Consider the following 15,229-nt stretch of genomic DNA (forward strand, 5'->3'; position numbering starts at 1 on the left):
TTACAGAAGGAAATCCTCTCCCACCAGGGTTGTATTACCTCCTCTCCATATAGTGGAGCCTGTTAATCTGCTATTGTTCTTGCCAGTGGGACAATGCTTGCTCAAGGCCATTTGTCACTCTTTTATTGCTCCTGGAGACTGCAAAACAGCAGGGTCTGTTTTTTTTTTTCCCCCTCAGATAATGACATGTAATTATGATGCTACATTGTAAACTGCTTAGCAAATCTGGATGGGGGGGTGGGGGAGAGAAAAAGATAAATCATCAGGGAATAGGGTGGTTCTATAATACTGAACTTGAGGTATAAATCATTGATCCAGATGAGTTTCTCAAGAGCCTTCCAACCTGGAAAAGCTATGCTGTTACTTGCCTGAAGGTGCACAGATCACAAAAGCCATTATATGTGTAAAGGCCTGCTCAGGGGTAGGTCATACAAGGTCCAGATGACTGCATTGGATTTAGATGTTCATTACAGGTGCTATGCAGGAGGGAATTGCTTGTTTGGCTTTATTCCCACCAGTGAATCATAAGATCCAAGATGGCAAATGCTGCTGTTGCTTTTGCTGCTTTGGGGATCTCCCTGTTTAAGTGGCAGCAAAGATCTGTGCCATTGGCTCAAATGTTTTTAACTTGCTGACCTCCCTGCCTCCCTGGGCATTCCTAAGTGTCATCAAGGTGAGGCTGCTAAGGGAGGCACAAAGCCAAAAGTCTGGCCTTGAAGCTGTACGCACGGTTTGCGACTAAAGTACTTGACAAAACTTGAAGGAAAGTTGAGGAGGTGGGATGGGGCCTGGCGCCTGCATTAGGTGTGTTGTAAACAGAACTCGTACAGTGCAAGGGGTAGGTTCTCAGCTGGTAGAAATAGCCATAGATACGTTGATTTACCCAAGGTGTTTTTTTCACTCATGAACGTAGCTTGTCTTACTCCTGTTTTTTGCCACGTCCCAGTTCCAGTATATGTGCTCATACACAGCTTCATTCTGTGTTGCAGGCTTAGAGGAAAAGCACACCTGGCAAAGATCCATCTCTGTCTTCTCTGGAAGAATAATTCTTGGGGGTGGTCAGGGAAGACTAATACTGATCATTACCTGCTTGGGGCAATCCCATACACGCCCTCCCATGGCTTGGTGTCTCTGGATGGACCCCAGCTCATCTTATTTGTAAAGGATCGTTTTCCTGTTCTATTGCAGGTTTGTCACCTTGCATTCATTTTGCACTCACCCCAGTGAAGTCAATGGGAGTTCAAGGAGGGAGGCAGGATTTCACTCCATCTCTCTGTCCATTCAGTATTATGGAACACTCAGCACACAAGTATGTGCACTTCATCAGCTCTGCTATTAATTAAGCGTGTTCCTGGGGGACATACTTAGCCAGATGTGACCAAGTCACCAAAGTGCTTGGAGTTTAGCTGGGTTTTGTCTGGAATTTGTGTGAACTGTGAATGTGAACTCTGGTGTTTCCAGGGGCAGAGGAAGAAGTTGTTTTTTGCATGGAAGGCCTATTTCTCAGGTTATTTTTGAGCTAAGGCTACAGGGTTAGAACATGACATTTTTCTCTCAGAACTCAGGAATCACGTGCGGGGGACATAAATGCAAGGCATGAAACAGAGATGTTTTATCTGCTGTGAGCAGAGTGATCTGGAACAAACCAGCAGTCCATCTGGATGACCTGCTCGTGATCTTTGGCGCTTACTGATGTCTGGTACCGTACATTTAACTTGAATGTAGTTTTGCTCTGAAAAGTGACTTTTTATAAAGTTGGTATCATGAAGTTCCACAGTTCACTGTGTTTCCATGCTCAAGCATGCTCACTTTATCAGTCAATGAATACTTACTCTTAACTCTGTCTTTGCACATCTGTTTCTGAAATAAGATTTTTTTTTTAGCTTGACCTCAACAAGGATTCAGTAATTGGAAGTTTACGATTGTATTGACTATATACAAATCAAAATAAAATCTAGTTTGCACTGTTAGAACTGTGTTGTCTCCACAGGGGTTAGCAAGAGTAAAATTTGCTTTACAACTCAGTCATTTGAAGAGGTGTGATTCTGATTATGCACAAAAAACAATTAAATAGTGCCACTTTTATACAGTCACTTTTCAGACCGTTATTATAATATTTTCTTTGTATTAAAACAACTATAGTTTTCTAAATTTCCTTTACCCAGGTGTTAGTTGTAAATCACTGGGTACCATTGAGCGTATTCCAGGATGACATCAGGTACGCTGATACGAAGGGTGAGGGCTGACAAAAGCACAGATCCAGCTGCAGGGCTGTTAATCGGAAAACAGGCTAGCAAATGATTTCCTCAGGTTGCGGATGGTCTCAGCTTTTGCTTCGTCCTCATTGGCATTTCCCCGCTGAGATGACTCGGATATGCTGAAGGTGTTTGTCAGGGACTGCGATTTGCTGAAATGGAAAACAGAGTTCAGACTCAGCAGGAGAAGGTGGTTGTTCAAAGCTGGTTACTGATGCTGTGTTCCGTCACGCAGACAAATTCAAGGATAAAAGGAGAGGTAAGCAAGGAGAATCTCCATATGCTAAGACATCCAGGAATGAGGGGACCAGACTAGTAAGTGTTCATGAAAACATCTGACTAAAAACATGCAGTTGCCATTTGGTGCAACTGTTGTGAGGAAGAGTTAAGTAATTTCACTACTAATACAGAAGAATGGATTCATGCTGAGGGTCACCTGTCTCTTATCAGCCGCACCATGAATGGTGGTCCTGTCCTTTCAAATGTGAGAGTATGAGGGGTTGGGCAAGTTAGTAGCCACGTCCCCTGCAATGTGTTGGTGCCTGCCCTCCCTGGCATGTCTGCTCTGACTGTCAGCTGTTATGCAGGTCTTTCGACTGGCCACACTGCTCCTGCTGGGTGTGTATCTGCTAGTGTTTAAGTTCAGATCAGAGCTGTGCTTTTGAAGTAAATCCCCCAATATTCCCCACTTACCATGCTTTGTCACTGAGTGGTTTCTCCTGGTCAGTAATAGGCATTCAGCACTAGACCAGACTCTGAATTAAAGTACCTGAAATATATATAGTATGGAGAGTGCATCCTTAGCACCAACATTTTGATCCTTAAGTCTACTGGTCTTGGTTTGCCTTGCTAATGTAGATATCGTCACTGAAAGCCTGTTCCAGAACATCACTCCTCTGCTGTCTAGAAACTGTCTTCTCATTCCTAGCCTATATTTTGTCCTGGTCTGTTCATACCAGTTTGCTCTCGTGTCAACTTTTTGTCAACACCAAACATTTTTTTGCCTATCTTTCCTGCCATGGTGCCAGCCAGATACGGTCCACGAAGGGTGGCAGCAAGGGCTGCTACCAAAGATCCACAATAATTCAGTGGTGCGCTCTGCTCCAGAAGAAAGCTTATACAGTCACCATCCGGAGTTTATATATATGTATATGAGTAGTGCCGCTTCCACTCCAGCCCCCACCTTTTTTTGTTACCAATTGCAAAAAATTGCCTGGTAAAGAACCTTGTGTGGCTCCTGCATTCAGCAAATAGTGACAGAGTGACTCTTGTTGAGCTTTCTGGGCAATGATGTGTGGATGATAGCCTGTAAGGAGTATACACCCTGCTGGGAAGGTAGTAGCTGTGTTGATATGGCCGGGGTAGAGCACATGATTAACTATGAGCGCATGAGCGAGAGGAAGAATGTGAAATCTTAGAGATGTCAAGTACAACTTGTTCTTCCTGACAACAGTTCAATGGTGGCCTGTTATGCCCAGGCATATATACCTCTGAAGTCACTCTTTGTCCCTGCAGACTGCTACCTGACAACAGGTGATATGTTCTTTGTGCCAGCTCAGGGTACTTTTTTGGCAGCCTTATTCTAATATCTACAGATATTAGCAGTTTAACAGAGCACCTACTTCAGATGCGGGTGTGGGGTGGCTTGCTGCTTGGACGTCTCAGTGGGGCTTGGCTGGCTAGGAGCCCGGCCTTGAGCAGGAGGTCTAGGCTGCTGTGGAGGGAACATGCCTGCCTTGGAAGCCTGGACTGGAGAGGACCCCGTTGCTGATCGGACTTGCTGTGGAGATCCAGGTGACCTTTGCTGCTGAGGTGAAGTGGACTGGGGACTCTGGGGCTGCTGTCCTTGTGGAGAGAGCCGCTGCTGTGGAGGTGCATTTGTCCGTGGAGGCTGAGATCCCTGAGGCTGGCGTGGCCCACCTGAAAGGGACATGTAGACATAGACATGAGGAAGTGCATGTGGTGGACAACAAGCAAGGAGCATCTATATGGAAGAATGGGTTTTGCTAAGGGGAGAGACTATTCAGAGTGGCTTTATGCAGAAGAAGGGAAAACCTCTTTTATAGGCCTAACACTGGTGTCATGCCCACGTTTCTAGAGTTGTGGTCCATTTCTCTACCTCCTTCAGCACTAAAGAAGCTCTGCCACTCTCCCCAAAGGGAGTCACTTCAACGTGCTGTACTCTTCCATGTAACTAGTATTTCTTATCCTTGGCAAGCACTTCTGTGTTGGAAAGGAAGAGTCACTGGAGAACCAACTCTCTGCAGGAAATGAAAGCTGAATCTGCTGGTTTGGGTCAGCAGTCCCTTCATGGGCCCAGCAGGTTGATGTGAGACTGTGCACCCTATTGCTATCCATATATCTGTTCCAGCATTATCAGCGGGTGGCTTCAGCCATATTGGTAGCAGACTCAAAGCTGAAGAGGATGTGGAAAATAATTGGATGTCACATGAGAAATTGCTGGACATGACAGATAAGTGTGAGAAGCTGACAAAAGTTACAGATAGCATTGTGAGGGCTGGCTGGATTTCACAGGTGGTCAAGGGGGAGTTTTGTGAGAAAAAACTTCACAGAGAATTGAGGGGGAGTACTGGAGACAAATGAGGAAGTAGTATCCTGCAAGGCCATCAATTCCTAGGTCATCATATCAGTAATAGCATGTAACGCCAAGATTACATAGATGCCTTTGGTATCAGAAATACCAAATTTTGGATACAGCAAAACTGTGACCGATGAGGAAAAGGTAATTAGAGGTGGGTGTTAATTTGGTAGGAGATTGGGGTGGAGAAATGAAAGGACAAAGGTGGCAAAAAGGAGGGTCTAGTTGGTTACGTGAATTGAGTGGCTGGTGTGGTCTGGGTACCCACAGGGCAGCCCTGTGCTTTATCACCTCAGAGTAAATCAGGACAATAAACCAAATCTGTTGTTCTGACCAACCACATAAGTCAAACCTGCTTCTGCTGTCAGGAGGAGCTGGGGGTGTGCTCTTGCTGACAGGGTAACACCTGGACAGATGGATCAAGGATCCTGGCACCACCATGTTGGTGTCTGTTCCAAGACTGACAGCACCAGCATCTTCCCATCACTTCTTAACACTTGTAGCCACTACGGCTTTGTGCAAACACAAATACCCTCTGTGCCCAGAATCCTGCTCCAGTACCAGTTCAAGTGGCCTCACTTTGCTGAGCCAAGTCATACCAGCAGTGTCAACTGGATCTGTATCAAAGTTTCACCCCACTTTCTGAGCTGCTGTGGAATATAATAGCAGCTGCTTTAACAGCACACTGAATTTGCTGCCTGCTTGTCAGTGAATTGGAACAATGAGTGAAACCTTTATCCTGGTAGCTTTTATTTAGAAGGAAAACTGATATGTCTCAGTCCACACTGTCATGGGCCCCAAAGAACTGTACCTTGGGGAGGAGGCCGTGGTTGGGACAGTTGTCCAAGCTGAGGTCCAGTCTGAGATTTCATTGACGCAGGCTGAACTTGTGGAGGCTAGAGGAAAAAAAGCCATTCCAGTTAATACAGATTCCCCAAAGAGAAGCCCTGAGGTAATATAGGAACTGCAGAGTCATGAAGTGTTCCTTAAATACACACACACACACAGAGCATCTGGCTGGTAAAATCTCATGGGACTAAAATGGAGAGATTAGTAATAAAGAGCACAGAAGTTGTTTGCTCACAGGGAATAACAATGAAGTTACAATTTAGAATATTTTTTAGGCAATCAGGAATTACCAAATGTATCAGGCCCGAGGGGGTCTCTTAGTCCCATCTCCCATTTTCAACAGTTGCCAGCACCAGATGTTCCAAAGGAAGGAGGGATGAACCATGGAAACATCTATGGAGTAATCATTTCTTTACCCTAAGGGGTCTTCTCTTGATTGCTAATAAGCAAGGGCCAGCTTAAACCCTGAAACATGAAGCTTACTATCTGCTCCACAAAATCTTTGCAACAGTTCCAGATATTTTGTTTTGGTATTTACACCCAGACCCTTTGAGTCTTGCTCAGCTCTCAGCCTCACTGCTTTTCCCATTTCTTAACTCCATTGCTTTGTTGTGAGTTTTGAGAATAGTTCTCACAACCTGCCCTTGCTAGGCCATTCATTATTTTGCAAACCTTTACTGCCCTCTCTTTCAGCCACCTCCTTTCTAAAGCCAAGAAAGTGAATCCCTTTGGTCCCTCCATGGGAATGTTTCCAGGCCCGTAATTGTTTTCATCACCCACTTCTCTTTCCCAGCTTTGTGATTTCTTCTGCAGATGCCAGAGGCAGGTCTGCTTACATTATTCCAGATGCAGCAGTATCTAAGTTTTCTGTATACATCACCAGCTCATTTCTCCTGCATCCTAATTTCCTGCTTCTCCCTTGTCAACACAACCATAGGCTGAGCGATGGTTTTCATTAGCCTGTACGCGACAATGTCTTTCTCAAGGGGCATGGCTAGTGCCACTTGCAAGGTCTACAGATTGTTTATGTTCTCCCTCTCTCTACCCCCAGCTTAGCCTACCCTTCAATCTTCCGTACGGCATTTCATTTGCTGTTGTGGTGACTTAACATACATAGCTCTGTCAGATGTTCTTCATTGCCATCCCTGGTCCTGAGGTCCTGACTAATGCAAATAAGTTGGTGCCATCTGCACTTTCTTCTCTCTTACTGTTCACTCTTTTGGACAGATATTTTAATAAACATATTAAGCAACACAGAACGGTTGCACAAAGGGCTGGTCCAAGGTTAACAAAAGTCTGAGTAAGCCTATTGCACAAAATTGTTTATGAAAGCAGGGGAAGCTGGAGACAGATAGGCTGGTACGTGCTGGATTATTTACATGGAGAACACACTGATAAAAGGGTCTTCAAGATCCCTGGAAGGTCAGGAGAATGAGCTAAGTGATTCTGGAAATGGGAAGAAATGTTTCATAGTTGAAAGCATTGAAATGAGTTTCAACTGACTAACAGAAATGTGATGATGTTGCCAGCCCATCTTTTACACTGTTTTTCTGGGACTTGCCAAGTGGATGGGGAGGAAAACCTGGGAATTTTCCATTCACGGCTTCTAGTCCTACATAGGTTGGGACACTAAACCTTCCCTTGGTGTTGGTGGAAATCTACTGTCCTAATGCTGTGAGACATTCTGATTAGAACAGCCAAAGAAAGGGAATCAGATCTCATATTCACCTCTACAGCCTTTGCCTACAGCCAACCCAAGAGATGAAGGCAAAACAGGATTTTGAGGCTCAGAGATGAAGGGGTGAGGGCCAGCCTAAGATCTTCTACCTTTGGAAGGGAAACAATGACAAGAAGGGATGGAGGTGGGGCAGAGAGGTGAGGAGAGAACCGCAGCTGTAACCATGAAACCAGGTTTCATGTTGTAGCCATGAAAAAAAGGTTGTCATTAACATCTTATCCTGTCCTGGGCTCAGCTAACCCAATTATCAACATGACCAAGCCTAGCATTCTTTACGTATCCCCTCTGCTAACTGTTTGCAAGAATTAAAATCTCTCATATCTATGTCTTTATCTGAGGCTAGCTTCTGCTCCACAATGAAACTTTGCCTTTTAGCCTCTCCCTGATCGCTTTCTTTAATAGTACTTGTCTGTTACCTTGCCTAAGGCTTTTTGACAGTCTGGATACGTTATTTTGACTGATTGCCTGTTATCTACCACTTTATGAAAGAATTCTCAAAGAAATGATGGGAAAAGAATCAAAAGGAAATTAATGGGACATTTTTCTTTGCAAAAAAAATGTGGTAGATTATCTTAAGCCATGGTTCTGTTGGTTTATTAGTCTTCTGTATTATTCTTTAAATCATTGTCTGAGATAATTCGTAAGGTCTATGACTCTTACAACTTTTTAAACACATATTTTGTATTTGTTGTACACCAGTCCTCTGGAGCGAAAACTGTTTCTAATGAAATTGCACATTTTTTTCTTGGCAGCTTAGTCGCTTCCTAAATTCAGTTCATTGGATGTAGCCACCTGGGTCTGGGGGCTTAATAATTTTTTAAAATATCAGTCATCACTGATTTAGTCACAGTTTTTGCTCTCACTCCTGTCTTTCTTATCAGGAAAAACTATATCTAGTTTAAAAAGTTCCCCACTTTCAGCAATTAAATGTACTAGAGTCACAACACTGTCCCTGTTGTCTTCCTTTTCTCCCTTAACTTTGGATGATCCATAGAGCCCACCAATTGTTTGGTAGGGTTCCATCTTTTTATGAACTCAGAGAATTTGTTTCCTTCTTCCCTCATTCTGTTCTTCAAAATAAATTTTTATCCTTTTTACGTTTCCTTTTATTACTTGCATGGTGGTGCATAAAGGTCTTCTTAAATGTCAGATTTCCAAATTTGGAAGATTTTTTTTTTTTCTGTATGTCTTGAATGTCCTCTATCACTTTACCACTTAACTCTAGAAGTTTATTTCTTGCATTCCTGGTCCAGGAGCAGATCAGAAATGTATATATGCATTCTGGAAAACAATGGTCTCTCATATAATGTCCATACAGCTTTTACTTTTAATGCTAGGGAGTTGATTAATTTTCTCATTTTATTAAAATAATATTTTCTAACTGTTTGTGTCATACCGTTACTTTTTGATATCACATCTGTCCCTTGGACATCAAACCTAATAGTGTATTTTCACTTCTGAATTTGTACCGGGGTGTTTCTTAAGGCTAGGTCAAGGTGTTTTTTCCTATTGCACTTGGATTTTGCAGTTCCAGGAAGCAGACATCTACAGAGATGGGGAACTCCCTCTGAATTGCTGTCCCACTGCGCTATTTGACTTGCTTCTTGATAGCTGTAGTCTCACATTATTATGACTTGTTGCTTCTTCCACCTCTGTCAATGCTGTGCGCTCGGTTTCATAATTTCTCAGTTTTTCTTGATCCAGAGACTAGTATAGACAGCTCCAATAATATGTATAGATATTCTGTGCATACCCATAGGATATCCAAGGATTCATATTTCTATGTATTCAGTACTGCTGTCCTTCTATTCAGAATTGTTATTTTTCTTTGTTCTGTGAAGTCTTCACCTGTAGCTCTAGTTCTGCATCTCACCAGCCTCGCATGTAATTACTTATCTCTGCACATTTGTAACATTACGTAGTTACCAACAGCATTATGTTGGTAACTATAGCTTGTGTGGTTTCTGCAATGTTTGTTGTACCAAGATCTTTCTCTATAGCAAAACACTCTAGTTAACATGTTTGCGGTTTTAATTTTCTTGATTTTGTATTCAGATATTTGTAGGTTGTATTCTTGATGAAGACTCTTTTCTTATTTAACTCTTCTATTTGACACCCTATCACTCCAAGACAATTTATTTTGTTCTTATTTTTGGCCCTATTTTAGGTCTGTTGTAATCCAATCCAATCCTGTACCAGTATATTACATAGACAACAGATGCATCTGTCCCTGTTCTCAGTTTCTGTTGGCTTCCCCTTTGCTCTTAGTTTATACACTCTATATCTTGGTTATTTCAGATGGCAGTTGTTGATTTCACTTTGGCCAGAGTAAATCCTATCCCTTCTGTATCGCTTTCCCTGTCTCAAAGCATTTTTAGTGTTTATTAAATGTTTGTCCCCTCACTCTAGCTAAAACTTGGTTTGGAGTTACCCTGAATACCCTTCATGCTGGGGACCTGGTTTGGCAGGAGTGGGCTGTCATGTGACAAAGGCAGAGAGCCATCAAGTCCTTTCTCCCATTTTTTGTCTCAAGTGGAAATGGAAACTGTTCCAGTGCATTGCAGTCAGTATTATCCCTCAGCCTGTTTACTCTCCTGTCCTTTCTTTTGTACAGATTTGTTGTCCTCAAACCTTTGTGCTTGGCTCCCTGCTAGATATTGAAAGAGGTGCAGCATGTATACCTGGAGACACAGATTATGTTCTGATGTGTTCCGTTTATACGGAACTGCCACTGGGAAGTGTGGCACTAAGATTAGATGCATTTGATACTCAAAATGAATGTACATGAGAAGCACTAAGGTGTCAGTTTAAGTGCAAAAATGACAGGTTCTTATATGAATTCAGCGTTAGTCAAGTCTCCTCCTGATAAAGCAGGTGAAGGGCATCTCCAAAGAAGAAAGGCTGCAGCAAGGAATGGAACAACTCTTGGTGGAGATTCCCACTTCCTGTTCTGGGAAGCACAGATTTTCATCAGGGATGCAAAAACTGGAATGAAACCTATCCTGAGGGATGGTGTTAGACAGAGATGAAGCCAGGCATTACAAGCACCTCTAAAAATGGCTGTCTTCAATATGAATCTATGAATTGAGCAAGCCAGAATGTCTAGATGCATGAACCACACTACTGGTGTGATGCCACAGTTATATGGAAGGAGAGGAAGGGAGAGAGAGGTGTTTCTCAGGGGCACCTACTGCAAAGAGTCTATGAGAGACTTCTTTGGATAGATTGACTCCTGCTCTTCCAATACACTCCCGTATGAGACTGTTCAACTCTCTGAGATGCCTGACTGCCTGACACCCACAGGGAGGAGAGAGAAAAAAAGTTCAGGAAAACAACTTGGCCATAAGGTCTCTATTTGCTCATACCCAAGGCCTCAGCGGTGATGGTGTAGATCCAGCAGTGATGACAAGCTGAGTCATTTTGGAAACAACCAGATCGGCTATCAGCTGTCTGTCCTCTTCCACATGCTCCCCAATCAGGGGCATCGAGCTGTCCATCACCTGTCGCAGGAAGGAAAACAAGTTAGTAAGGAGGTTTCCTGGTGGCAGATGCCTGTTTCAACTCACCTCTCACACTAACCTGCTTTGTGTCTCCACATCCTTGCCCACACCTCTAGTCACCGCTCCCCTCCATGCTGAACCATGCTTGACTTTCCTAGGTGTGGGACTTCACTTATTTTTTTTTGGAAATGGCATGTACTTCCCCCCACTCCCCATCTTCCTTCCCTTCACAACTTGGAAGCCAAGCCAAACCTTCTGGTGGCTGGAGGCTTTCTAAATCAACTAAACACAAACTTTCTTCTTCACATGTCCTGAGGAGATGCCTCTGATGGATGAGGTCTCTCTGGCATTGTCCCACAGCATTTGGGGGTGACATTGCAGCGGAAAGGGCCACAGGAAAAGGGAAACAACATGTACCGAAGCCTGAGGAGATGAGAGCAACAGGGGCTGGAGGAAACCAGGAAACATTTGGGATTAATCAACGCAAAGCACTGCACCCTGAGAAGAGAAATAAACACCACAGATGTGTAATGAATAGAATGTCACCAAAACAACAGCACCCAATGCAGGAAAGCAAACTTATTCTCTGCTTGTCTTCTTGATGCTTGTTGTGATACGACTGCTTCCCAAGCAAGTACTACAACTGTGCTGGGGAAAGCTGGGAAGCAAGACCGTGGGGATGGGGGAAGGAGAATTGTCAAAGGGTCTTTGAGGTAAGAAATGGTCTGACAACAACAATAACAATGAAAGCACAGCAGACCCTTAGCTGTATAGCAGCCGTAAACATCATGTTCAACAGTTCATCATAAATCAAGTGCTTTGCAAACATTAGCTAAATCCCACAGGAAGAACCTCACTATGATGAAGTTAAGATTCAGCTGGAATAAATACAATTGTACCAAAATATCAGGGTTGGAAGAGTTTATTTTATTTTGCTTTTATTTTTAAACCAAACATTAAAAACCCTGGAAATGCAGAGTGAAAGGTTGCATTGCTCAAGAAAGGCACTGACTCATACTCGGATAACAATCAGACGTGCACTCCACCCTGGCAAGGCTGCAAGAGCCCACTCTTGGAGTGAAATGGAAAGTTTTGCACCTCTTTTTTTTTTTTTAGCTTTAAAGTAGGGGAAATCAGTGAGGTGAGTTCACCAAGTTTGTATTCTAGTCTTTTCTTGTAGAAGAACTATTAATTTGGATTCATTTCTATAGGCGTCTCATATGAACACTAGAGAAGCTGTCTAGGAAGTTTTAACTGGGCTTCGCATGAAAAATGAGTTGGTGTTTATATCCATGGCCTACTTGACCCGGGGGGCGAAAGGAGGAGGTTAGAAAATTAGATGGCGGTGCTCAGCTAAATACACAAAGTGGCTTTTCATCCCACTGCCCGCTTTGCTGTTTCTCTGTTAAAAGTGAGGTGGGGAAAGGAGATGTTTCCTAGCAGTGTCAGGGGACGGCCAGTTCCCATCTGTGTCTCACTACCCAGGGGCTCCTAGGGGCCCTCCAGCAGGTTCCTGCGCAGGTTTCCCTCCCCTCCACTCCCACCTTAAAAGCATTCCCATTTCATTTCGCAATTCCAGTTCATGCGTGAGAAAACGGGTCCCAGCTGCCCGCAATGCACCGTGCGAGGGACCTGTCTGACCACTAGATGATGCCATTACTCTGCGAACAGCCTGGCCAGTGACGCCTAGCTCCCGACTCCCTGTGAGTAACTGGGATACAGCTCTGGTCAAAACACCCCAAAGCCCTCATTTCCCCATCTTAAGAACTCCTTTTCACTATTTCTGTGGCAGCAGTGGCTGGAGAGGAAGGGGAAGATACTGTTTTATAAAACAAAGGCACCAGGGGGAATGAACCCTGGAGCAGGTCCCACCTGAACCAGCGAAGGTGCACCAGGGATGAGGGTGTCTGCTGTCCTGCTGTGTAGTGTTTGGCAGGGGAACATGAGCTGTGGGGAGACTGCAAATACGGGAATGAACAATCACAAGCATAAGGGAAGGCCTTTGAAAATGGCAGTGATTTCTGTGGGCAAAACAACACAGCTGGTTGCCACAGAACTGAAAAGGAGCATGAGATGTCACCTTGTCTGTCCTCCGGGAAAGGGGAATTGCTCTGGAACTGGGCAGATATGAATGCTAATGCTGAAATAAATCAAACGGCTGGAAGGAATATATGAATCACAGACAGGCTGCACTCATCTCTTCCTGGGGAGATCAGAGAACAGCTGGGCAAGACAAGAAGACATCGGCACATATGGACCTGGCCTTTGTAGCTGCCCAAGGTCAGTGGCTGCTCCTGATGCAGCTGCTGTTGCCTGATAAGGTGTACGGGGGGGGGGGGGGGCAGAGCAGAAAGCGGCTGGGCAGAGAAGAGACTCAGGAAAACCCCATCTCGTTCCTCCCCCTGCGCCTATCTGACGCTGAGGCCTGAAGGCTGGACTTGTTATTCCATGCTCTGATGTGCAAAAGTGGGGTGTTAGGTGATTTTTATGGAAGGAAGGAAGAAAGGAAGGAAGGAAGGAAGGAAGGAAGGAAGGAAGGAAGGAAGGAAACATGATTAGACATATCAAAAGAAATGATATGGCAGTGCTGAAGGGATGGGCAGGGCTTCTTGCAGGGCAGCAAGGAGCATGTCTAGTAACACAGCTTAGCTGTATGGCAGGTAGGGCTTAGCTGGTCCAGGAGGAAGAATAAATCCCATGGATCATTTTACTTGCCTTCCACTCGCTCCATATTTGTCAGCATAGCAGAGATGTGGAAAAGGGTTAGATTACCAAAAAAAGGGAGGGGGGTTTTATTAAACCATACACACTGCTGAGCTCTTTTGAGAGTCTGGCTGCTAACAGTGGTACTGAACTTGCACTATTTTGAGGTTCTGACCTTCTGATCAAGTGCTGACTATTCATGCTGAATATTCCCTTAGAGTGATAAAGTTCTTTATAGCAGAGAAAAAGAAGTACCAACATTTCCTGTTAAATTCACGGCTGTTTTAATAAAATGAAACTTTGAAGAAATCTACTGATTTCTTCAAAGTTTTCAATATGAGCCATGAAAATGGTGCTTAAGTGTGCTAGTGCTTTGAAGGGCAGAAACATACTAGATTCTGCTGTTCGCCATGGGAAAAGAAAAGAAGGTGAAGTTCAAGTAACAGCAAATACCATGGGTGCAAGATTACTCTTGTGCTGTCCTGATAACTCATCTGTCTTAATCTGATTCTGTTTGCAACAAACCACTGTGATAAATCTCAGTTCATAGAACTGCCCATCACTACCTCTGCGAATCTTTCCTAGAGAACTGCTTTGCACTGTGAAAATTAATTACTGCCTGCAATTGCATTGTGCAAATTCCTTATTTGTTCAGCCCATTTAGGCGTGCTTTCTTGTAAAATGTCACAGCACACTGTTCCTTCTCACCAAGAAAAATACAACTGTCGCACTGTCAAATAACTTTTTTCTCCCACTATCAAAAGAAAAAAACAAAATAAAGGATCAGTTTCAGACCAAGAAAAGTACCCCAGGAAGTAGGCTGGAGGCAATTAATTACTTGTCAGCATCTCCCTCAGATCTGCATAAAGTAGAAAAGGTGCCTGTTTGGCTTTGTTCTGCTCTTTGTATTGCACTACTCTACTCCTTTCCCGACAATGTCCATCAGCCTGGCATCTGAATGCCCGCTAGTTGTTGGTACATCAGGCCTGTTCATTCAGATTCTTCACTGGGATAATTCAGCATGATCCATCTGAAGCTGATGTGTTTCTTCTGATTTGTATCATACTAGATCCATTGCTTTTTACCTTGATCTCAGAGAGGAGTATTAGTGTGCATTTCTCTCTCTGTGTGCAAGCTGATAGCATATGGATGTGCTTTTCATCCAGTCAGTCACACACAGGGGCAGATGTGAAAACCCAGAGGTATACCCAGACAGAGGCATCTAATCCTTAAGCACAGAATTAGCCATGTGTGCATGTACGTTGGCTGATACGCAAGAATAGATGCAGGGATATGAAATCCACATCTCACGTCTGACCATGTATGGACACAGTCCAAATGTCCTTACAGTTGTCCCTGGCAAGACTGCTTTTTTGCCCTTCCTTTCTCAGCTACATGTGCATAGAGGTATAAAAGTGCGTGGCAGTGAGACAGTCTGCTCTGGGGGATGCTTCTCTAGGTGTTGATGAACTGCATACAGGAGCAGACCCATCAGCCGTGGTCCCATCACTTCAGGAAAGACGGAGGCTCGCCAGCGTTTCATTGCTGGCAGCGTGCTTGTATCACATGGCCTTTGACAGGTCAC

The 15,229-nt window shown here is 44.0% G+C and overlaps 1 protein-coding gene across 2 annotated transcripts in view; it reads right to left on the minus strand.

Annotated features, from left to right (window-relative positions):
* Window positions 1-2,274: 2,274 nt before the first annotated feature.
* SYN3 (synapsin III) overlaps window positions 2,275-15,229 on the minus strand; it is a 186,327-nt gene continuing 173,372 nt past the window's right edge. For both annotated transcript variants that reach the window (XM_009332980.1, XM_009332981.1), the window contains 4 exons: window positions 10,807-10,941; window positions 5,666-5,750; window positions 3,878-4,175; window positions 2,275-2,407 (listed from right to left, as the gene is read on the minus strand). In XM_009332980.1, coding sequence (XP_009331255.1) covers window positions 2,275-2,407; window positions 3,878-4,175; window positions 5,666-5,750; window positions 10,807-10,941 — 651 coding nt within the window. The remainder of the gene's footprint in view (window positions 2,408-3,877; window positions 4,176-5,665; window positions 5,751-10,806; window positions 10,942-15,229) is intronic.

Source organism: Pygoscelis adeliae, unplaced genomic scaffold (assembly GCF_000699105.1).
Source record: "Pygoscelis adeliae isolate BGI_AS28 unplaced genomic scaffold, ASM69910v1 Scaffold38, whole genome shotgun sequence".
In the NCBI taxonomy this organism is placed as follows: Eukaryota; Metazoa; Chordata; class Aves; order Sphenisciformes; family Spheniscidae; genus Pygoscelis; species Pygoscelis adeliae.